Source organism: Apium graveolens, chromosome 2 (assembly GCF_009905375.1).
Source record: "Apium graveolens cultivar Ventura chromosome 2, ASM990537v1, whole genome shotgun sequence".
NCBI classification, from domain to species: Eukaryota; Viridiplantae; Streptophyta; class Magnoliopsida; order Apiales; family Apiaceae; genus Apium; species Apium graveolens.
Genome location: NC_133648.1, coordinates 218,772,658 through 218,795,626, shown reverse-complemented (window position 1 = coordinate 218,795,626; position 22,969 = coordinate 218,772,658). Strand labels below are relative to the sequence as shown.

Sequence of the window (22,969 nt, the reverse complement as noted above, 5' to 3'; positions counted from 1 at the left end):
TAACAGGGGCGGCGAAAGAACAGGAGGGAGGAGAGAAGAGAGACTGTGAGTGGAGAAGAGAGGAAGAGAGACGAAGATGAGAGATAGAGAGAGGGACAATTGAGATATGGTGGAGTGAAGCCGGGGAGAAACAGGGGGTAGGGGTGGGTGTTTTTGTTTTTTTTTCCTCCTTTACTACAGTTGCAACACGTAGTACTAATTTACTGAAATGCTGACACGTAGAGTTTGGGATAAATATGAAGGTTTGATAGTCTGTTTTGCCCCGAAACTTGAAATTAAACGAATCAAGTCGCGTTTAAAACAAATTCAGAAAATCACCGAAATAGTCTTAAAATATTATACATATCCCGAAGTTAATTAAAACGTAAATTTCGTAATTTTTAAACAATTTTTAAGGTACGCTTTATACCCGTTTTTTAACGAATAACGAAATAACGCGCGGGTAAAACGATTTCCGAAAATTTCCAAAATAATTTTAAAATTCTCAGAATAATACGAACTTAATAAAATATAAGTTTCATAATTTTTGAAGATTTCAATAATTAAATATGGATTTTACCATTAAACACACTCAGAAAAATCATTTAAAAATGAATAATTAACGAAATATTGACTTCTCAATTTTATTAAGTCCTAAAAATAATTATTGAAATTATAAAATTAGAAAACAATTTTAAAGACAATTCAAATATTTATGGAATTAAAACTACAATAAAATCACTTTTACAAGCGAAATGAAATCATATAACTCACCAATAAATCACACAATTCCAATCCCACATATCAACAAATTATAAATAATTAAATAAAAATCCATAACTGCTGCTAAAACCAATACACACATTTTATTTATTTACTTAAACCTTTATTAGACTTCCAAATATTAGAAATAAAATAAAAATACAGAAGTCGTTATACTTGCCTTACGTGATTGATGATGATTTCACTAGCCTCATCTTTGGACTTAAGGAAATATGTCCAAGAGAAATTTGAGAAATCATCTACAATTACTAGGCAAAATCTTTTCCTTGAGATGGAGAACACATTGACTGGTCCAAAGAAATCCTTGTGTAGCAGTTGCAAAGGTTCTTCAATTGTTAAATCAAGCTTCTTTCTGAATGATGCTTTAATCTGCTTTCCCTTTTGGCAAGCATCACACAGTCCATCCTTAGAAAACTCCACTTGAGGAATGCCTCTAACCACTTATTTCTTTACAAGTTCATTCATAGTCTTGAAGTTTAGATGGGATAGCTTCTTGTGTCATAGCCAACTTTCATCTTGACTTGCTTTACTGAGAAGACAAGCAACAGATTCTACATTTGATGAGTTGAAGTCAGCTAGGTACACATTTCCTTTTCTCACTCCAGTGAGAACCACTTTGAAACCATTCATTACAACAGAATTATCATGCACATTTTGATTAACAGGAAATGGCATGCTATTAGTAAACATGTTATTCCAGTAGGGCATGCTAAATGGCATTTGAGGCATACTAAATGCAGCATAATAAGGATTAGGTGCAAATGGCATATTAGAAAATTGTGCACTCATATTCTGTGTAGACATAACATTCATAGGCATAGAATGCATGACATTCATGTTGGGAAAAGGAGGTGGCACATATATGAAAGTAGGCATGACAGTTTTGCAATTAACAGACAGATGATTTATACTACCACACTTAACACATATTTTTCTTGGATCATACTTATCAGGTGTGTAGTTATTATGCTTGTTAATCCCTACTTTACCATTTCTATTATTTTTCTTTTTAGCCTCTGTTTTACCCTCAATCTTTTCTAGTCTGTCATTCAATTGCTTGATAGACAGATGACCAACATTCACTTTCTTTTCCTTCTTCACTTGACTAGATTCTCCTAAAATGAAGTTTTTGGAAATTGATCCATATTTTTCATTTAACTTGGCAAGTTTGGCTTTACTCACAGGTTTGCTCACAGCCGACATATGAGGATTTATGTCACTCGATGGATAATCCTTTTGATTATCCGATGGATGACTCTTATCATCCGTCGAGTCCACATCTGTTAGCAATCCTTCAACCAAATTGGATTCCAGCTTCTCCTTATCCTTTTACCATGCTGCATCACAAAAGGACTCAATATCTTGAACTTTGGTGATTTGAGCATGAACATCTCTAGATGTTTTCCATGCTTTAATCACCTCCTGCTCTCGTTCAAGCTGCTTCTTCAAAATCTCTTCTTTCTTCAAGGACTCAGTTAATTCATCCTTAGCAATCTTACACTCAATTCTCAGTTTTTCAAATTCAATGAACTGAGACTCTAACACATTATTTCTCTCACATAAAAACAAGTTATTTTCTTTAATTTTAGCATTTTCCTTAGTGAGAGGCTTAAGTGTAACATGTAAATAATATAATTCTGTAGACATGTCATTTATTGCATCATTACACTCAGCTTTAGATAAATGTGCAAGGTTAGTGGTGATTACCTGATTACTTGAAGAACTTGTCTCTGTTTTATCAGACTTGGCCATTATGGCTAGATTGACATAACTGACATTCTCATCCTCATCCAGACCATCTGCTGCCCAGTCATTTTCTTGTGTAGTGAAAGCCCTTTCCTTTTGTTTGAGTAACTCAAAATATTTCTATTTATAATCCACAGGCTCAAACTTCTTCTTGCCAGAATCTGACTTTCTACACTCACTGGCAAAGTGCCCTGCCCAGCCACATTTTAAACATTTGAATTTTGATTTATCCACCATGTTTCTATTTGGCTTAGCTGCTCCAAAGTTCTTCTTGAACTTGAGCTTGGAAAATCTTCTGGAAAGAAATGCTAAATGTTCATCAATATCCTCCATGTCATCTTGGCTCAAAGAATCTTCATTTTCTGCTACCAGCCCCTTGCCCTTGTTTTCACAGACCTTTGAAGTAGACTCAACAGCTTCTATCTTCATCTCCTTCTCTTTCTCTAACTCAGCAACCAATGCAATGAACCCTCCTTTCTTCCTCCCTTTCTCCATTCTTTCATCTTGCTCTATTTCAAGCTCATAAGTCTTTAGAATGCCATACAGTCTCTCTAGTGTAAATTCCTTGTATTCTTGTGAATTTCTCAAGGAGACTGTCATTGGTTTCCATTCTTTTGGTAAGGATCTCAGAAACTTAAGGTTAGAATTTTTGGTTTGGTAGACTCTTCCATGCAGCTTTAGAGCATTTAGTAGCTTTTGAAATCTACTAAAGATATCAGTGAGAGTTTCACCTTCTTCAAAGTGGAAATGCTCATATTGCTGAATTAGTAACTGCATCTTATTTTCTCTAACTTGTTCAGTGTCATCACAAATAATTTGAATAGTATCCCAAACTTCCTTGGCAGTTTTGCAGTTGATGATGTTGTCAAACATGTCACCATCAACTCCATTGAACAGAATATTCATGACCTTCTTGTCTTTCCTGACTTGTTCAATATCAGGATCTGACCATTCATTCCTTGGCTTGGGAACTGATGGCTCATTTCCAGTTGCAGCTCTCATTGGTACATGAGGGTCTCTCTCTATGCAATCCCTCATTCGGGTTTTGTTCAGTTTTGATTATAGTTAATTGGGATTTGATTTCTTGTGATGTTATTATGATTATATGAGCAAATGATAATCCAAAATCAAGTTATGGGTGGAGTTTGGTTGGAAACCCTGAAACGGGAACCACCGTGCTTTGCCGCCGTCGGCGGTGAACCTCTGTTGAGCCGACGGGGAAAATGATGTACATGAGTCTGAGAATTCTACAAACTGTTCATTTTAAACTTGTATCCTTGCATGCATGTTGATTTTTGGTTCGAAAAACTCGTGTTTAGCTTCGGTTTTTAAAGGAAATGGTTTAAATGGTTATTGATCCTTAGAGTTTGGTTTAGATCGAGTTTAACTCTTGATATTTGACCTTGCATGTTGATTTGGTTAGTTGCATGTTGTTTTGGTTGAAAAAGCTGAATGGTGCTTAGTTTTAAAAAGAAAATGGTTCAAATTATTTGGTTGATTTGATATGATTCACGATTTTGATTATTTGGTGTATTTAAGTTCGATTAAGTGTTAGTTGATGATTCGTTTGGATGATTATATATTAGTGATTGCATGCATATGCTTGTTCATGGATTTTTCTAGAATTCTAGTGTGTAATTTACTAAAAGTAATTCAAATTGGTATTTGGCTTAAGATTGAGCAATTGATCAGAAGAAATTCTAATTACATGTTGATTTTGGTTTGAAAAACCGAATGGAACTCTAGGTCTAAGGAATTGGTTCGAATTATGTTATTTATACGATTGGTATGATTTTGTTAATGGGTATTAAGTCAAAATGGGTTTGGTTTTTATCTAAAAGTATGCATGTTAATGTTAAGTGGTTGCATGTTAATTTTATTTGATTTATCACGTTGTTTTGGTTCAAATTTTTGGATTAAAAAAAGGGAATAAGTTGTTTATCAAGAATGATTGATATTTGAGTGATTATAAATATTTGATTACGATTTATTGATGCGGTTGATTTAACAGTACTAGGGCTGAGTATTCGGTTCGGTTAACCGAATACCGAACCGAAATTACCGAAATAATTCGGTTCGGTTACCGAACCGAAATAATTCGGTTTTTAATTCGGTTATGATATTTTGTGTTATTCGGTATTTCGGGTTTTTCGGTTTTTTTACCGAAATAACCGAATTACCGAAATTACCGAAATATATTTAATATATATATATATATATAATATTTTATTATTTTTCCTATTTTGCTAACCTAGGTCTTTTTTCAGTTCAATTATGACTTTATGACTTGTGAGTTACAATCCGCCGTATCTATTTTCTGTATCCAAATTCTTACTTTCTTCTTCGGTCTTCTTCTCGTTCTGTACTTCTGTTTTGTTCACTGTTCAGTGTTCATCACTTCTTCTCTAACAAAAGGTATAATTTCATTTTAATTAACTGATCCAAGTTTCAAGTAACGATTCAAGTAATCAAGTTTTGTTTCTTAATTCAATTTATGATTTATGCAGGAAAATGGAAGGAGGAAGTAGTGACCCACTTGGAACTGGTGCAAGTACTGAACCTCCGACAGAGGATGCGGCTACAAGTCGTAGAAAACGTAAACAAATGATACCAAGAAGTGATGTGTGGAAGCATTTTGACAAATTTAAGAATGAAGAAGGTCAACAAAGAGCAAGGTGTAAGTATTGTGGCAAAGATTATTGCGGGAATACAGGAAATGGTAGGCCTACTACCAACGATGAAGGTGAATTTGATGGTAGGCCTACTACCAACGATTGGATTGTTATTAGAAAATTTGTAGCTTGCTTGAAAATTTTTTATGATCTAACTTTGAAAGTATCGGGCACATCTTATGTTACTTCTAATCTTTTTTTCCATGAGATATATGCGGTTCATTCTATCTTACAAAATTGGGTATTTGACATTGATAGTGACATGTATGAAATGGGACAAAAAATGCTTGAAAAATTTGAAAAGTATTGGGGAGATCCGAAAAAAATGAACAAATTTTTATTCATTTCCGTAGTACTTGATCCAAGACATAAGTTACAATTTTTGATTTATATGCTCAAGGACATGTATGGAAGTGTAGTAGGGGGGAAATGGGAAATGATTTGGATGAAACATTATCCAAAATGTTTGATGAATACAAGTCTAAGATGGGATTGAACAATGTTAGTGGCGGTAACGAGAATGTGCATCAAGCAAATGATGGTCCGGTGCATCCTTCTTTAAGGTTGAGGCTCCAATTTGAAAGGGATAGTGGAATGGTCTCTCATGGTGTTGGTTGTTCGGATTTAGAAGAATATTTGAGTGAAAAACCGAAAACCTTTACCGATGATTTTGACATATTAGGTTGGTGGAAGGTAAACTCATTGAGATTTCCCGTTTTGTCTCAAATGGCTCGGGATGTTTTGGCCATGCCTATATCAACGGTGGCTTCTGAATCGGCTTTTAGCATGGGTGGGAGAATTATTAATGATTTTAGGAGTTCTTTAACTCCTAGAATGGTTCAAAGTCTTGTATGTGCTCAAGATTGGATGCGTGCAACGGCTAAAGCTATCAACGTTGAGGAGTCGCCCGATGATATGAGAGAACTTGAAAAAGGTATATAATCATTAAGAGCAATTATAATAATTTATGTTGGTATTAATTTTGATACTGATTTGTTTTTAAAAAAATATTTTTTAGATATAAGCAAGTTGGATATTCGAGCCGGACAAACTTCTCCAACAACTGCCAATTCAGTATGTCATGTTCCCCTGTTTTTGCTCTATTTTTTTGTGTTTCTGACCTACTACTACTGCCTGCAGTTGGTTTTTTGAGCAGTGTGAAACCATCTGCAGTCCACTGCTATTTTTTACAGTTTATTATTAGAGTTGTACTGATTTGAAACTGATTAGAAGAAATTTCAACATGTACTGCTGTGTGGTTTTGAACTGCAGTATGCAGATTAATGCAAGTGTAACAGTCTGCAGATTTAATTAATTCGGCTTTATTTGTCTGTTTTCAATTTTCAGTAATTTTCTGTACTTAAACTGCAGATATTTTCTGTTTTCAAATTTCAGCATTTCAGCTGTTTGTGCATTTTGCCATTACTAACACTAATTTCTGGTTTTGCTATCTTAGGTCTTTTATTTTGCTGATTGATCTGTGATCACTGATCAGACATGCTACCGCAATGTGTTGGTGAGGCTGACTCTATTTTGTGAATTTGTGAAAGCCTGGAGCGGTGGAGCCTGCGGAAATTGGAAAGCCTGGATCCATGACTTTATTTTGTTAATTCTATAGACTTATTGCTAGCTAGTTGCAGACTTGCAGTTTTGCAAGATTCAATTAATTCAAATATGCAAACTTGCATGTGCTGAAAGCCTGAAACTGAGACTTGTTGTCTTGTTTAATTAAGATATTCAATTAAGACTTGTTAGTTCTTAATGCTCCCCCTTTCATTTGTTTAATCTATATTGCTAATTATTCTGCAAATTTGGATTTTGGAGGATAGTTTGTTCACCTATCAGATGATACATGCATAAATTTTGCAAACATTCCTGTAGTTCAAATTTTGGATCAACTGTGTATGTAAAATTCAGTTTTTTTTTGTAATTCGGTATTTAAATTCGGTTTTCGGTTTTAACCGAAATATTTAATTCGGTTCGGTAAATAACCGAAATTATTTCGGTTCACTAATCGGTTATAATTTTCTCTCTTATTCGGTATTCGGTAACCGAATTATATTTCGGTTCGGTTCCCGAATTACCGAATGCTCAGCCCTAAACAGTACGGCACGAGATGGTATATTTCAAAAGGCATGTGGAGATATAGTTCACATGGTCCTTTTGTATACAATTGATATAAATTGATATTGTTGTCAGACCTGCATTCTTGACATGCTGGAATCGCAGATTTGCGCTTTTGAGATCTGAGGAATCCGTGAGTGGTGTAATTTTAACTATTGAGCTTTACATTTTTTTCAAAATATTCTATTGTAGGTTTGTAAAGCAGTGTGCTTGGTTAACTGCTGTAGTTCAGAGCCTGTTGATAATTGCGTCTCGTAAGCATTACACGGTTGATGTTGTTGTGGCATGGTACATAATTTTATATATGTGCTACTTGTGTATATTTTCGGTAGGCGCGTACAAGCATTAACTTGGACTTCTCTTCTTGGCAATTGCTGCAGGTACACAGTCAACCTAGTAGTGTACTTCATCGATTCTAAATTAACGTGTAGGCATATATATAGTGGGTTTTGGTCCAAAATAGTACAAATTTAACAAAGGAGGTCCAAAATAGCAGTGATGTAAAACTTGGCTGGGCACTAGCACACAGAAGACGTGATAATCACTTGCGTTAAGGGATAAATGCAGCCTCTGAATGCGTTTCTTTGAAAACGCAATAAGAACTTACGTTGAAATCATTCACGACATACTCTTCAAATGCGTTCCCAGGAAATCGCAATGAGGGGCTTCGTTCACTAATAGTCAAAACGTATACAACGGTTGCGTTAGTTGTAGAAACGTAATCTTTACTAGCGTTTTATTCAGATTTGATATGAATCACACCACGAACTGAACTCCGATTTGATTTCTTGTTGCCTCTGATTTGATTTTTTGTTGCCGCTCTGGTGTCACCGTCTCCGACAATCGATTCAATAGGTAAGTTACGTTGTGTATGTATGTATCTGCACATGTGTGTGTATAAGTGACCACCAGGTTTGTGTAAAGCTTCTCCCGGTATGCACACCTAACGCATTTACATTCAATGTTATTAATGTGCCAGTGGAGGGCCAATATTTCTTGAAGTGTTATTTTGGACCGCTGATGTATTTGTGCTTAATTTGTTGGGCTTTTTCTCTATATATAGTTAACAACATATGTGCTACGTCTTTTCAATTGTTTTAATCGTTGGCTGTTTAAGTTCAATTATAAAATCAATTTAATATCTGTACAGAAATGCCTGATCGTGGTGCAGCTGCACTGCTCCTTCTAGTGAGCAAGGATAGCCGAACAAAAGAAGAGAATTTCAAACTTTTGAACGGCAATGCTGGAGACGCTACATATAGGGTATTTATTGATCAAAGCCATCTTTAATGATTATCTTCTTATTTTGTGTATATAGATCTTTTTAGATCCAGATATTCTTATTATGTGTGATGTGCATCGTTATGATTCTAGAGGTTTTTCCTCTTCCTCGTGTTTTAAACAAATTTCTGCTTCGTACAGAGATTGAGATCCCAAGTTAATGGCAAGGTTGTCGAAGACAGTAAAACACTTCTTGCGGAAACAGTGCTGAATAGTGTATAAATGGCAGAAGTTGCAGTTAGATGAAGTAAATCCATTTTTTGTACTTTGATTCCTAAGGAGTGTGAAGACTGATTACCTGATTTGTAGTTTTAGACAATGCAGTATAGATTTGCTTCTAGGATAAGAGGTTTTTGTTATTCTTAGCTCATCACTAATGTTCATTTACATGTAACATGGAATGACTTTGTTTTAAATGCTTTAATCCTTTTTCCGGAAGTTGTGTTTCATTTTCCCCCAATCGATAATCATACACTTGTTTCAACCTGCTTTAACTTGTAATACTAGAGAGGGATATTTCTGATAGGAACATGCACAATTGAGAATGAAGGGTTGCTGGGGAATGCCAAAGGTACTCTGCTATAAAGGTCCCTAAAGATGAATACTTTTGGTAAGTGGTTAACAAGTGAAGTCCTTAACTTTCTCTTGGACAAACACCCCAACATAATTAGACTTACGAATTAGTTACAACCATTTTCGTATTGGACTTGCGCACTCTTATAAATGGACGCTTGTATTGTGTATATGATGCATACCTATGTTATGATTGTGAGGCTAGGATAATGGTCAGTTTAACTGATTTCAGAGCTAAACAAAACATGGGAATCATTCATACCAAAGGAGTTCTATATTCTGCAGGAAAAATATATTAGCATGTGTTTCTGAACACCGACTTAATCAATGAAATAGACAATCCATATTATGATTAAAATCCAAAATGTCTCGTACAAGTCTCCCTTTCTGATATGACAGAAGAACAGCTATGTTCCCCTCATATAACTTTCAAGTTTCTTTTATACAAGTCTCCCTCTATTGTATATAGACAGGAAGCATAGCTATAAGTCTGTCATACATCTCCCAAACTTCCTTAGACAAATTCCCTCTCATATAATAAACCAATGTTATATATTGTGTTTCTCAAATTAATTTATGTGTAGCTGGGGGCATCTTCATCTTCTTCAACTTCATCAGTACTTACTATTGCAGTTCCTGGAGCCGGAGCATTTCCTTCAGCTTCATCATTTATACTTACTGGAGTTGGAGATGGAGCTCCTTCTTCACCTTCATCACTTTCACTTGTTGGAGCTGGAGCATCTTCTTCGTCTTCAGCACTTTCACTTGAAGGAGCTGGAGCATCTTCTTCATCTTCGGCACTTCCACTTAATAGAGATGGTATAGCTTCATCTTCAGCAATTTCATTTGAAGGGGCTGGAGCATCTTCTTCATCTTCGGCACTTTCCCTAGATGGAGCTGGAGCTGGAGCATCATCTTCATTTTTAGTACTTTCACTTGATGGAGCTGGATTATCTTCTTCAGTTTCAGCACTTTCACTTGTAGGAGCTGGAGCATCTTCTACATTTTCAGGGGTTTCACTTGATGGGGCTGGAGCATCTTCCTCTGTTTCATCACTTGTATATGATGGAGTAGGAGCATATGCTTCAGTTCCATCAGTTTCACTTGAAGGAGATGGGGCATCATCTTCAGCTTCATAATATGAACCCACGGCTCTAACACGAACATAGTTCATTAGGACTTGCATGGCGCGATGAGGGTTAATTTTTTGTTTCTCACACAGATCAGGTAAAAATACCCCTGTATTGAAAGAGTAAGAATTTTAATACTTCATGGGAGACAAGATATCGTGAACTTCTCTTTTCAAGGACAGAGAGCAATTGAGAATTTAACTACGATATCAATATTGTTTTTTATAAATTTTGCACAACTTTTTTAAAATGTTAGAAGCAATGGGACTAACGCCGCATATCGATACATATATAGAAGCTCTCATCTCATATATGTCCGATCATGAGTATGGTAATCGTGTGCAAACATATTGAAATTGAGTTGCCACTATATATCAAGTAATTTTGTGATGAAATTGTTAAATTGATACAAATTAGCCTTGTAGGTAATTGTTTTTTTTTTTGACATTCTGGTGCAAAATCATGTAATTCGTTCTTTTCCTGTTTTTTGGCCAAGTATTTTAATGGTAACATGCATGCTTAACTGTGTATACAGGGTGTAGATATGCAGGAATGAGATGTAGATATCATTGTACCTTCTCCGGCAGCCAAATTGAAATAAAGATCGATAATATTAGGACAATTGTGGTAACAATAGTCAGAGCAAAGCTTGGAGGTAAATTGTGCTTCTAGCAACGGATCTGATGATATCCCCACAGTGGTTCTATCAACGCCACATGCATTAACACACACATCCGTCTCTATATGCTCTGCCATTCTTGCCACAATCACATCCGATGTTGTGCATTGATATTCCACTCCTTTCTCCGTCTCCACGTTCTCCAACAAACATCTTTTGCCAGATGATGATATGGAAAATGCACATACCTCTTTTGATAACTCCTCGCATATTATTTCCCCTACAAAATCATGATGCAATGTATTATCATAATAAGAATGCAAATGATAAATAGATATGTGAACCAATATTTATATATGTTATGACCAACGATGATTACCTAGAGTTGTTTGAAAGAGGAGAGAAGCAAAGAAAAGAATCAACGGCAATTTGTTTGAGGAAGACATGTTGTTTTTTTTTTTTATATATCTAGGTTTTTGCTAATGATTTGGGAGATGGAATGGAGGGCCGAAGCTAGCTAGCTAGCGACGTAAGGAAGAAGCTAGCTTGGAGATGCCCTGGGGAGAAAAATGAGATGATGAAAGATGCATCTCCAGGGAGAAAAATGGAGATGATTGTGGATATATATATATAGGTACACACGTATGGGTGGTGTTTGTGTGTTTATTCTTAGATAGTTGTTAGATTTGAGTGACTAGATTTAGGGATTTGCTAAATTTTAATTCCTGATGTGTGAATGCTATGTATAGAATCCAGGTCACGTTTTGTTGGGGTGGTTAACGATAGGCTGCTGATGCTGAAGTTTCAACATGTAACATTGCGTTGTCTTTCACTCAATATAGTGTTTAGTAAACGAACTCCTGCTTGATGTGGCAAAAACTGATCATTCCAATTTCAGTCCTTTTTAATATATTCTTCTAAATCATTCATTCATTTACGTAAAAGGGTTCCAATTCCTGTTAACCAAAGTCGAATCTCATGAACAAATGCTCCCTAAATTATTGAAGCTTCTTACTATTTGGAAGTTTCAAGACTTGCCTTTTGTAATACTAAATGGACATTGCAAATTAGAAATGGCCCATGCAAGAACCCAACCAATTCAAAGTTCAAAAAGTATTATATTACAAAAAGCCCAACAAAGGAACATATTAAACCAAAGTTTTTAGCAGTCACTGAAATCCAAAACCAAAAACTGCAATTTGCAATATGCAAAATGGCAAGTCCACTGCAGTACATGCAAGAAAGATAAGCAGGACCCACGTAAGTGAAATGGTTACTAGCCTTACAATCCCCACACTGCATTCACCACACTCGATCTATAACAAGATCAAATTTCAACAACATACCAAAAGAAAAAAATTATTTCATTAAGAAGCAACAAAACAGAGCAGCGACTATGATTACAGGGACATCATCACCGCTGAAACTCCGGTGCATATCCAGCTCTCATTCCCTATCTTCTTTAACTCCTTTCCAACAATGCAATTCACAAGCCAAGTCCCTGCTATCGGGCTCCACGGCCATGAAGAGAAAGCCATCCACCACCAGTGGAGTAAGGTGCATGGCAGTGGAGACTACAGTGACTAACACCGCGCCAACAAAGAAAAAAAGCTCTTACCAGATTGAGACGTTAACGGGATGGTTACTGAAGCAAGAGATAGCTGGTGAAATCGATGCAGAGCTTACTATAGTACTCTCTAGTATTTCTATGGCTTGTAAGCAAATTGCTTCCCTGGTTCAGAGGGCTAGTATTTCTAATCTTACCGGTGTTCAAGGGGCCGTTAATATTCAAGGTGAAGACCAGAAGAAGCTCGACGTTGTCTCCAATGAGGTTTGTAAATTTTTAAATTCAAGTACTGTATATCGATTTAGTGTGACTAGCTCTTTTGCATCCTGCAGTTTTATGTAGTACTAAATATTGTCAATCAAACATGTTTTTAAGTAGCTCCTGAGAATTGAGATGGGAGAATTCTCATTGCTTTGCTACATTTTCTCGTCTGTTTCTCAAGTTCGTATTCATAATTGTATCCCCTGACTTTTAAGTCCAGTTCCCCCATAAAGTACAATATTTATTTATTTTTGCATAGAAAATATCAGTGAAACAAAAAGATGTTGTTATATTATAGTGTTAAGGGAGTTCTTATTTCTTAGGTAAGCAATATGTATCAGTGTACTAGTGAAGGTATGACGTCGCAATGTAGCTTAAGAAGTCTATGTACTGAGTTGTTAGCAACAGTAATGATGATGTGTTGAAACTTGAACAGGTGTTTTCAAATTGTTTAAGATCGAGTGGAAGGACAGGAATAATTGCATCAGAGGAAGAGGATGTGCCTGTTGCGGTAGAAGAAAGTTACTCAGGCAACTACATTGTGGTGTTTGATCCTCTTGACGGATCATCCAATATTGATGCTGCTGTTTCCACTGGATCCATTTTCGGGATTTACCACCCTAATGATGAGTGCCTTGTAAATATCGATGAAGATTCCACGGTAAGCAATATAGTACTGTTACAGCTCCTTTCAACAAAAAATTGAAGTATTACTATTAACCTGGAATGAACATTCGAATGAATGAGCTTAAATGAACATGCATAATCCTTAGGGCCTTCAGTTGGATATTGTACACAAAAAACAGTCCATTGTTGCAATGACTGGGAACTATTTAGTGGTATAATGCAGATTGCAGCCATATATTTACTGTTTCTTACCAATTACGGATATCACATAGTTTATTGCACATTGCAGCTTGACTTCGAAACACAAAAGTGCATTGTGAGCGTATGCCAGCCAGGGACGAACCTTTTAGCTGCTGGATACTGCATGTACTCGAGCTCTGTAATATTTGTTCTCTCAGTAGGTACTGGTGTCTATTCTTTCACCTTGGATCCCATGTATGGTGAATTCGTACTAACTCAAGAAAAGATCCAAATTCCAAAATCCGGAAAGATTTATTCATTTAATGAAGGAAATTACCAGATGTGGGATGATAAGTTGAAAAAGTATATGGATGATCTTAAGGACCCTGGTCCAAGTGGCAAGCCTTATTCTGCAAGATACATTGGCAGTCTTGTTGGTGATTTCCATAGAACTCTGCTCTATGGTGGCATCTACGGGTATCCGAGAGACTCCAAGAGCAAGAACGGGAAGTTGAGGCTTTTATATGAGTGTGCACCAATGAGCTATTTGGTGGAACAAGCTGGAGGGAAAGGATCGGATGGTCATTCAAGGGTACTAGATATTATGCCAACTGAGGTGAGTTTTTAAGTATCTTTTGACAAACTATAAATCTAACTTTTCTGTTTAGATCAAGTATTATGAAATGTCTTCTCTGTTGTTGCAGATTCATCAGCGAGTTCCGCTTTACATTGGCAGCCCGGATGAAGTTGATAAATTAGAGAAGTATCTTGCTTAATCAGTTATAGGATATTGTGAATGTACTCTTGTTTCAAGAGTAAATCTCTAGCAATTTTCAAGATATTCCATTTTAAATAAATATATATACAGCTACCAGAAATTATTATGCATCTGTCACGAGAAATTGTTATACATCTGTTGCTCCACCGAGCACACACATCTCAACTATATTTTGAAATCTCTGAGCTAAATATAAGATTATTAGTTCTATCGAAGTGGAAAAAGAGCATGTACAAAATATTTTATATATAAAAAGTTTATTAAAAATGATTTACAGAAACTACTGAGTGCGATTAAAGACCATACGAACAAGTATACAAAATTTTTATTAAAAATTGTTATAACCAAAATTTCATATCATATCATTTCGGGTCAAAAATAGGTTAATTGGAATCAAATTAGGGCAAACGAATGAAGGATTATATTTTAGGCCGTAAAGAATGAAAGATGGACGTGTCCTATGTTGGAGTGAGGACGCGCCCAAGGAATAAGACGCGCCTTTATAGAATGAAATACTGAAGATGGATTGTCTACATGTTGGAGTCACAGTACAGTACATGGAAAATGTGTGCATTCCACAAGATGAGGATGCGTCCTATACTACTAGAATTCTGTCAATATACATCGGTCCTTAGACATCGGTTGCTCAGACGACTGATGTTAAAGTTATATTTAGACATCGGTTATTTTAAAACCGATGTTACTGCTTATTTTAGACATCGGTCCAGAAAATAACCGTTGTCTATAGTTATTTTTCAAAAATGAAAAACGTTAGTTAGACATTGGTTTTTAATGTAACCGATGTCTTTGTTTTATAGACATCGGTTATATTTTACAACCGTTGTCGATGGTTAAGTTAAAAAAATTAAAAAAAAACGCGGAAACTTCCCCCCTTTATTCCCCAAATATTCCCTCTTAACCAAAAAAAAACCCGTTTCCCCCCTAATTCTTTTTCCTGTCTCTCTCTCACTCTCACTCACTCTGCTCTTTCTCTCTCACTCTCACTCTCACCCTCTCTGCTCTCTCTCTCTCTCTGAGCTTACTCTGCTCTCTCTGGTTCTCTTTCACTCTCTCTTCCATCTCTCTGCTTCTCTCCCTCTCTCTGCTTCTCTCCCTCTCTCTCTCTTTCATCTTTCTCTCTCACACACTCTTCCATCTCTCTCTCACACACACACACCATATCAGTTTATAGTAAGTACATAGGGTTTTAATTAAACCCCAAATTGAAGAACACCATCAATTAATCAAACTCCATCCACGAGAAATCCTAATTTCTGAACAGGTATGTTTGTTTATTTAGGTTTGTATGTTCGATTAGGTTAAATTTATTCAATTAGGTTTGTTCATAAATTTTAATGGGTTTTTTCCTTTTTTGAACAGGTTTTGAGATTCATTGAGCTTCATAAGGTTTGTACTCTAATTTTCTATTTTTTCTTGAGTTGTTTTAAATATGCATGTATATATATTTACATAAATCTGCATTTTTTTGAATATAAATTAGGATTGTGTTATTGTGTATATATATTTAGGTTTGCCTAAATATATCAATTAGGTTTGATATTTGCATGTTTTTTTTCTGGTTGGTATCTTCTGATTTTTGTCCGTTTAAAGTTTTAAGTAATAATATGTTCTTACATTCGATTTTGTCCATTTGCAGATTATCTCATCAAGTCTTGGAATTTAACAGTGTGTGCACATTTTACTTCAAGAAGGAGGTTAGAAATTCTGATTCGTTTGCTTTTTCCCTTTTTTATGTATATATTATTTAGGAAGGGATTCACCAGTAACCGATCTGTTGTTATTTATGTATACATTATTTGCTTTGGATTGTCATTTATGTATCAGATTTAGTGTATCGTTCTTTTTTAATAGATGAGATACCATGAATGTACTAGTTGTCATTTGTGTAAAATCTTTCAATTTTTTAAGGGCATGTTTGTTATTAATTCGCGCGTGAATATGTGCACATGTCTTGATTATGCTAGTTAACAATGTTGACTTTCTTAGTTTTGTTTAGTATGAATTAATTAAGCAATGCATAACTTGTGATAAATATATACCGCTAATTCTTAGTATGAAGTATGTATTTTAGTTAGCATAATGAGGATAAAACATAAAATATAGTATATCTATTAAAAATTAATAAATATTTATAACTAATAACCAAGAAATATAGTATAGTAGAATTATGAGTATATAACGAATATAAATGATATATAAACTTACTCTAATATTTTGATGTTGAAATGACCATCAGGTGGTTAGGTTGTTGTTCATATATTTTCAATTATGGATAAGTCGTGGATATCGAAAGATAGGGATTCTTTAGAATTTGAAATTGGCGTCGAATAATTCTTGATTTTCGCTGAGAAAAATTGTAAAGATCCTAAAAGAATTCCTTGTCCATGTGGTCGATCTGTTAATTTTAAAAAATTCTCAGCCAAAATCATAAGGGGACATATCTACGATCATGGTTTTAGTTTGGGGTATGTTGATTAAATTTGGCATGAAGATAAATCTACTAGGAGTACTAGGTCATCTATAGGTAGTACATGTCCTGCTTCAGACCCACCTACAGAGCACTTTGCTGCATCAGAAACTGTTGAAGTTTGTGAAGCGGCTTTTAATTCAGGTAATTACGATAAGGATTTATATGATTTTCAGAGGTTTGTTGTTGATGCGGAACAACCGTTGTTTGAGGGCAGCGAGTGCACAAAGTTAGAGTCAATGTTAAAATTGCAAAACTGGAAAGCTAGGTTTGGTATTAGCGACACTGCCTTTACTGAGCTGCTCTCTTCAGTTGGCTCAATCCTTCCCAAAGATAATGTGTTGCCTCCTAACGCATATGAAGCGAATAAAACTTTATCAGATTTAGGTCTAGAGTATATAAAAATTCATTCATGTCCCAATGATTGTATACTATACAGGGGCATACATTCTGATGCTTCTCAGTGTCCTCATTGCAAGCTGTCACGTTGGAAAGTATGGAAGAATGACCAACTTAGGGTCAATGTTCCAGCCAAGGTCATGTGGTATTTTCCTATAATTCCAAGATTTAAACAGTTATTTAAATCTCCCTCTATTGCTGAAATCGTGACTTGGCATGCAAATCAGCGAATAAATGATGACAAGATGCGACATCCGGCCGACTCTCCTTCTTGGAGGAATATCGATTATCGGTGGCCTGCCTTTGGTAGTGAATCTAGGAATATTAGGTTGGCTTTATCAGCGGATGGTATAAAACCACATACTAATGGGTTAGTCAATCGATACACTTGCTGTCCAGTAGTATTGGTAACGTACAATCTTCCTCCGTGGTTATGCATGAAAAGGAAGTTCATGATGTTGTCAGTTTTAGTTCCTGGTCCACATGAGCCGGGAAATAACATCGACGTTTATTTACAACCGTTGATTGATGATCTGAAAAAACTTTGGGAAGAAGGTGAACCAAACGTTTATGACGCCTATAGTAAATCATATTTCACTCTAAAAGCAATTTTGTTGTGGACTATAAATGATTTTCCAGCATATGGAAACTTGTCAGGCTGCGTGAATAAGGGTTATAAGAGTTGTCCAATTTGTGTTGACGATACTGTGGCTAAATATTTAAGTCATAGTAGGAAGATGTGCTTCCACGGTCATCGCCGGTATTTACCTAGGCATCACCCTTATAGGAGGCAGAAGGCGGCCTTTAACGGACAACAAGAGCTGGGGAACGCATGTCAACCCCTTTCCGGAGAAGAAGTGTTAGCGCGTCAGGAACAAATTGATTTTTTTTTTGGAAAAGAGGTGAAGAAGTCAAAGAAGGTGGAATGTCCATGGAAGAAAAAAATCTGTTTTCTTTGAGTTAGAATATTGGAAATATCATCATGTTCGCCACTGTCTCGATGTTATGCACATCGAGGAAAACGTGTGTGATAATCTGCTTGGGACGTTATTAAAATATGTGAAAGTCAAAAGATAGTGAGGCGGCACGTCGTGATATGATTGATATGGGTGTTAGACATGATTTAGCTCCTCAAGTAGGAGAAAAGAAGACCTATATGCTCTCTTCCCTTTTTACTTTGTCGAAGGCCGAAAAAACGAAAGTGTTGAACTCATTCTTGTCTATGAAACTTCCATCTGGACATGGATCAAACATAAAAAATTGTGTATCCATGTCTGATTTGAAGACATACGGGCTTAAGTCCCATGACTGCCATATCCTTCTCCAACAACTCCTCCCTGTTGCCATTCAATCCATTCTTCCGAAAAATATTAGGGTCACAATCATACGATTGTGCTTCTTTTTTAATGCTTTATGCAGCAAAGTTGTTGATGTCTCGAAATTCAATAAATTGCAGTCAGATGTAATAATAACCTTATGCGATCTAGAAAAAATATTCCCTTCATCATTTTTTGATATAATATTACATCTTATTGTCCACTTGGTCCTAGAAGTGCGTTTATGTGGACCAGTATTTTATAGATGGATGTATGCCTTCGAACGATTCAATAAAGTGCTAAAGAGCTATGTACGAAACCGATATTATCCTGAAGGTTGTATGGTAGAAAGCTACCTTAAAGAAGAATCAGTAGAATTCTACACAGAATTTATGAGCCAGACTTGTACAACTTCCGGCATTCCAGTGAGCAAGGCAAGCAATCTGGTCCATTATCTGCCGCGATAATAAAGGTCATGGAAGAAAAAGAGCGAGATGAGGCTCATCTGCATGTCCTTCAAAACAATGATGAAGTGCATCCCTATATCGTGTATGTTTATTTTATTAACTTGTCCTATTTGTTTGAAGATGTAATTTTTGTGGGTTATTTCTAATATTTATGCATATTCTCAGAATGCACAAGGAGTATTTGGATGAAATTTACCGAGGGAAGAAAAAAAGTGTTCATTGGCTCATGGGAGAGCACAATCGGCTATTTGCCGATTGGTTTGAAAAAAAAGTAGGTTTTGTGTAGTGTCTACTTAAATAGTTGTTAGGTAGTTTGCAATTAACGGCTTTTTTAATTATATAATATTATGTATAGGTAAGTAGTGAAATGAAGGGAAATCCCAATGTTGTTTCAGAGATGATACGATGGCTCGCTGGAAAACCATCATTTTCCATTTTAACTTATCAAGGTTTTTCAGTCAATGGAGTCCGATACTTTACGAAAGACCGAGATGATGTGCGGGTTGTTCAAAATAGTGGAGTTTCTGTGGTTACTAAGGCAGTCCAGGTGTCCAGTGCGAAAGATTTAAACCCCACTGAGAGTGATATGACCTTTTATGGCATAATCTTGGAAGTATGGGAGTTGGATTACCATGAGTTCAAAGCCCCGCTCTTCTTTTGTAAATGGGTAGAGAATGATAAAGGCATAAAGATCGACGATCTTGGCTTCACACTTGTGGATTTTAATCGACAAGGCCATAAGAAGGATAAATATGTCTCTGTTGACCAAGTCAACCAGGTTTTTTACATTAAAGATCCGGTTGATCCTACTTGGTCGATCGTGTTAACTTCCACAACTCGAGACTATCAAGAGTTGTATAACGACGATGATTTGGGTGACACAATCATGGATGTCATGGAATATCCTCCCTTCTGCTCTAACATCCCTGCTTCTAATGTGACCAATGAAGACGTTGCGCATAGTATTAGGCCTAATGTTGAGGGAATTTGGGTTAAAAAATGATCCTGTTAATTTAGCTCTGTGTACTTTTTGCTTGTTGTAATTTAATCAGCATATTTAATTTTCCTTTGTAATTTTTTTGAGTAAATGAATTATAGTGACTAATGCATTTTTCTTTTGTAATTTTTCTTTTGTAATTTTCTTTTGTAATTTTTAGTTATAATTTTTTTAGCTGCTTGTAATTTTTTTGTATTTTTTTTGTAATTTTCCAGTTGTAATTTTGAATGCATTTTTATTTATGCATAAGTAATTTTGAATGCATTTTAATTCATGTAGAGTTTCATTTATTCAGTGACTAATGATTTCTTGTTTTATTATTCAGAGTGAAGGACCAAAATAGCAAAGAAACAGAGAACCAACAAAAGCAAATCTAAAAAAGTTAAAATGATGGTTCCGGAGGTCAGAGAGTCCGAACAAGCACCAAGTGGCCAGGAGGTCGAAGAGCGTTGTGATCAGGAGGTTGAAAAGCACTGTGATCAGGATGGACAAGCACCAAGTGAACCTCAAACTGAAAAGCAACAGTCTGAACAAGAAACAACAACTAATTATAATTCTGAGAAAAGAAGGTTGGGAGCTGCACGAGGTGTTTCCTCTCTTAAAAAAGTATTGGTAAGGAAGGCCATGGCAAGAGATTTAAAATCAAATAAAATGAGTTTGGAGTTCCTGTCGGAGATACTAGGTGTACCTTATAGTCCTACATTGGGCACCTGGCAAGAACTATGATTCCTATCGACATTAAAAGCTGGCCATATATGGATTGGAAATTGAAAGATAAATTATGGCTTGATATTATGGTATTAAATTATAGTTGACACACACAACTTGTTTTTAGTACTACTATCTAAGCCTTATAAACTTGTATATTTTATTGTCCATAGGGTACATTTAAAGTTGCTCCGGAAAGTGAGGCTATGGTGCTTAAGTCTGCAGGAGATAAGCGGAGATGGTTTAAAACTGATTTAACAACTAAACACGTGATGCCATATGCTGAAAAAAAGAAGATACTGAAGAGGGCTCCAAAAATTTATCGATTTGTGGGTCAAGAAGCTTGGACGAGATTTGTCGCGCAGAGGACAGGTGATAAGTGGCTGGTATGGATGCATTTTCTTTGCCATCTTTCCTTGTATGAATTTAGTATATTTACTTGGATATAATTATTCGTTGTATGATGCAGAAACTACGCACCCTGCAGAGCGAAAGAGTGCGTAATCGAAAATATCATCATCTTTTGTCAAGGAAGGGTTACATTGGTTTACAAGAGGATGAAGTAAGAACCTAGCTATAATGTCAATCAAAATATCACTTTTTAATAGCACATTTTAATTTTTTCTTATCTTAAACAGATAAAGAAAGGCAAACTGAAGCCCGAGGAGAAACCAGATCGGGCAATATTTTGGAAAAAGGCTCGAAAGTCAAAGCTAGATGATGAGGAGCTTGATGAAGATAAAGAAGCAGTATTTTCCAGAATTGTAAGTAATAATTATGAAAAAACCTGCATTTAATCGAGAAAAACATATTATAATGAGAAATCTGTTTATTCCTTCATTATTCATAATATGTCCCTAAGATTTGATGTTTATTCATATATGCATTAGTTAGAGAAATGGTTCATTAATCTGGCTCTAATGTTTATTTTTGATTTATTGATAGGATGAATTACTCGAAAAGAAGGAGAAGGGTGAATTCATACCATCTGGAACTGATGATGTGTTGAATACGACACTCAGAACTCCTGAGCATTCAGGCAGGGTTCGAGGAGTTGGAGGTTTCATCACCCCAAAAATGTTCTTTAATCTGCCGAAAGAGAGAAAGCCTGTAATTACCAAGGCGGAGTTGTTGGCCCATGATAGAGTGCTACAAGAGGAGTTGGAAAGAACAAGGCGGGAAATGGCTGAGTTCGAGTCATTGTTTACTGGATCTAATCAGCACTTTCTGAATTTTTCGGATATAGCAAGTTGCCAACCAGTTGAAAGAGAAGCAAATTGTAAACCACCAAAAGCAAAAGAAATATTGGTGAATGATGATTTTCTTGCTTATGATCAACCCCCTCCATCAGAAAAGAAGGTATATTTCACAAATATTATTGTAAGTATACGGTTCTTCAAATTGTAGATTAATTATATAATTTACTCCTTACAATTATAGGGTCCACAAATTTGTGAGCTTTCGGTGGATAGCATCGAAAATAAGGTTGCTTTTGGTACTGTTTTCGAAGATGATGAAATGAATATTTCAGTTCATGGAGTGCCCTTGAAGCCTGGACATGCTCGTGTGTCGGTTGATGGACATATCCAACCAGACGCTTTAGTTCCCGTGCTTATACCTGGTGAAATAGAACAAGTTCGTGAAGCCGTTGGTTCACACTTGGCATGGCCTCAAAATTTAATCAGCCTACGGACAGTTGTGGTATTTACATGTGCTTGTTGGTTGCTAAAATTGTATAAAAGTTAAAAAATAGGGGTTAATTAGGCGAATAAATGTCTACTTATATTATTTTCATTTTTTGTAGAAAAAGAAAAGAGGTGTGTCACAGTCAAAGAACAAGGGTGAGGTGCAAAAAATTCAGCAAGAGTTCAATCACGTCAAGGTCAGCAAGAAAGTGCCACGCCAATACAAGGTATTGTACAAATATGCTACAGCATTTATGAAAGCCGGCGGGGAATCGATCCCTATTCTATGTGATTCTGATGTGTTTGGAGTTGAGAAGACAATATATATATTGCATGAGAATTTAAAAGCATTGTTAAAGTTTGACATGATTGGACAAGCTGCGATATCTGCGTATATGGCGTAAGTAATTTATTTTCGTGGTTATAGGTACTGTTTGAATTATCGTACAACAGGTCTGCTAATAATTTTAATTTCTCCCACATATGTATAGGCACTTGCATAGTATAATTAAGAGGGTTCGCAAGAATGATGATGTGGTCCTGTATGGATATTTTGATCTTGGCGCCAACTTTAATTTGAATGCTGAAT

General features: G+C 35.8%; 3 protein-coding genes and 1 long non-coding RNA gene across 4 annotated transcripts; 3 read left to right on the top strand and 1 right to left on the bottom strand.

Annotated features, from left to right (window-relative positions):
- The first annotated feature begins 7,708 nt into the window (after nucleotides 1-7,708).
- On the top strand, nucleotides 7,709-9,023 carry LOC141708117 (uncharacterized). Its single transcript, XR_012569364.1, has 3 exons — nucleotides 7,709-8,159; nucleotides 8,455-8,567; nucleotides 8,727-9,023. It is a non-coding gene; the product is annotated as an uncharacterized LOC141708117 (long non-coding RNA).
- A 709-nt stretch (nucleotides 9,024-9,732) lies between these two features.
- LOC141696953 (uncharacterized) lies at nucleotides 9,733-11,444 on the bottom strand. Its single transcript, XM_074501117.1, has 3 exons — nucleotides 11,287-11,444; nucleotides 10,864-11,187; nucleotides 9,733-10,397 (listed from the first exon to the last, which is right to left on the bottom strand). Exons 1-3 carry the CDS (start codon nucleotides 11,351-11,353, stop codon nucleotides 9,733-9,735), a joined length of 1,056 nt encoding a protein of 351 aa, XP_074357218.1. The 5' UTR covers nucleotides 11,354-11,444.
- A 772-nt stretch (nucleotides 11,445-12,216) lies between these two features.
- LOC141708115 (fructose-1,6-bisphosphatase, chloroplastic-like) lies at nucleotides 12,217-14,430 on the top strand. The gene is made up of 4 exons (XM_074511600.1): nucleotides 12,217-12,738; nucleotides 13,172-13,396; nucleotides 13,652-14,158; nucleotides 14,247-14,430. Exons 1-4 carry the CDS (start codon nucleotides 12,304-12,306, stop codon nucleotides 14,316-14,318), a joined length of 1,239 nt encoding a protein of 412 aa, XP_074367701.1. The 5' UTR covers nucleotides 12,217-12,303; the 3' UTR covers nucleotides 14,319-14,430.
- A 2,360-nt stretch (nucleotides 14,431-16,790) lies between these two features.
- LOC141696944 (uncharacterized) lies at nucleotides 16,791-18,166 on the top strand. The gene is made up of 2 exons (XM_074501107.1): nucleotides 16,791-16,806; nucleotides 16,887-18,166. Exons 1-2 carry the CDS (start codon nucleotides 16,791-16,793, stop codon nucleotides 18,164-18,166), a joined length of 1,296 nt encoding a protein of 431 aa, XP_074357208.1.
- The last annotated feature ends 4,803 nt before the right edge of the window (nucleotides 18,167-22,969 follow it).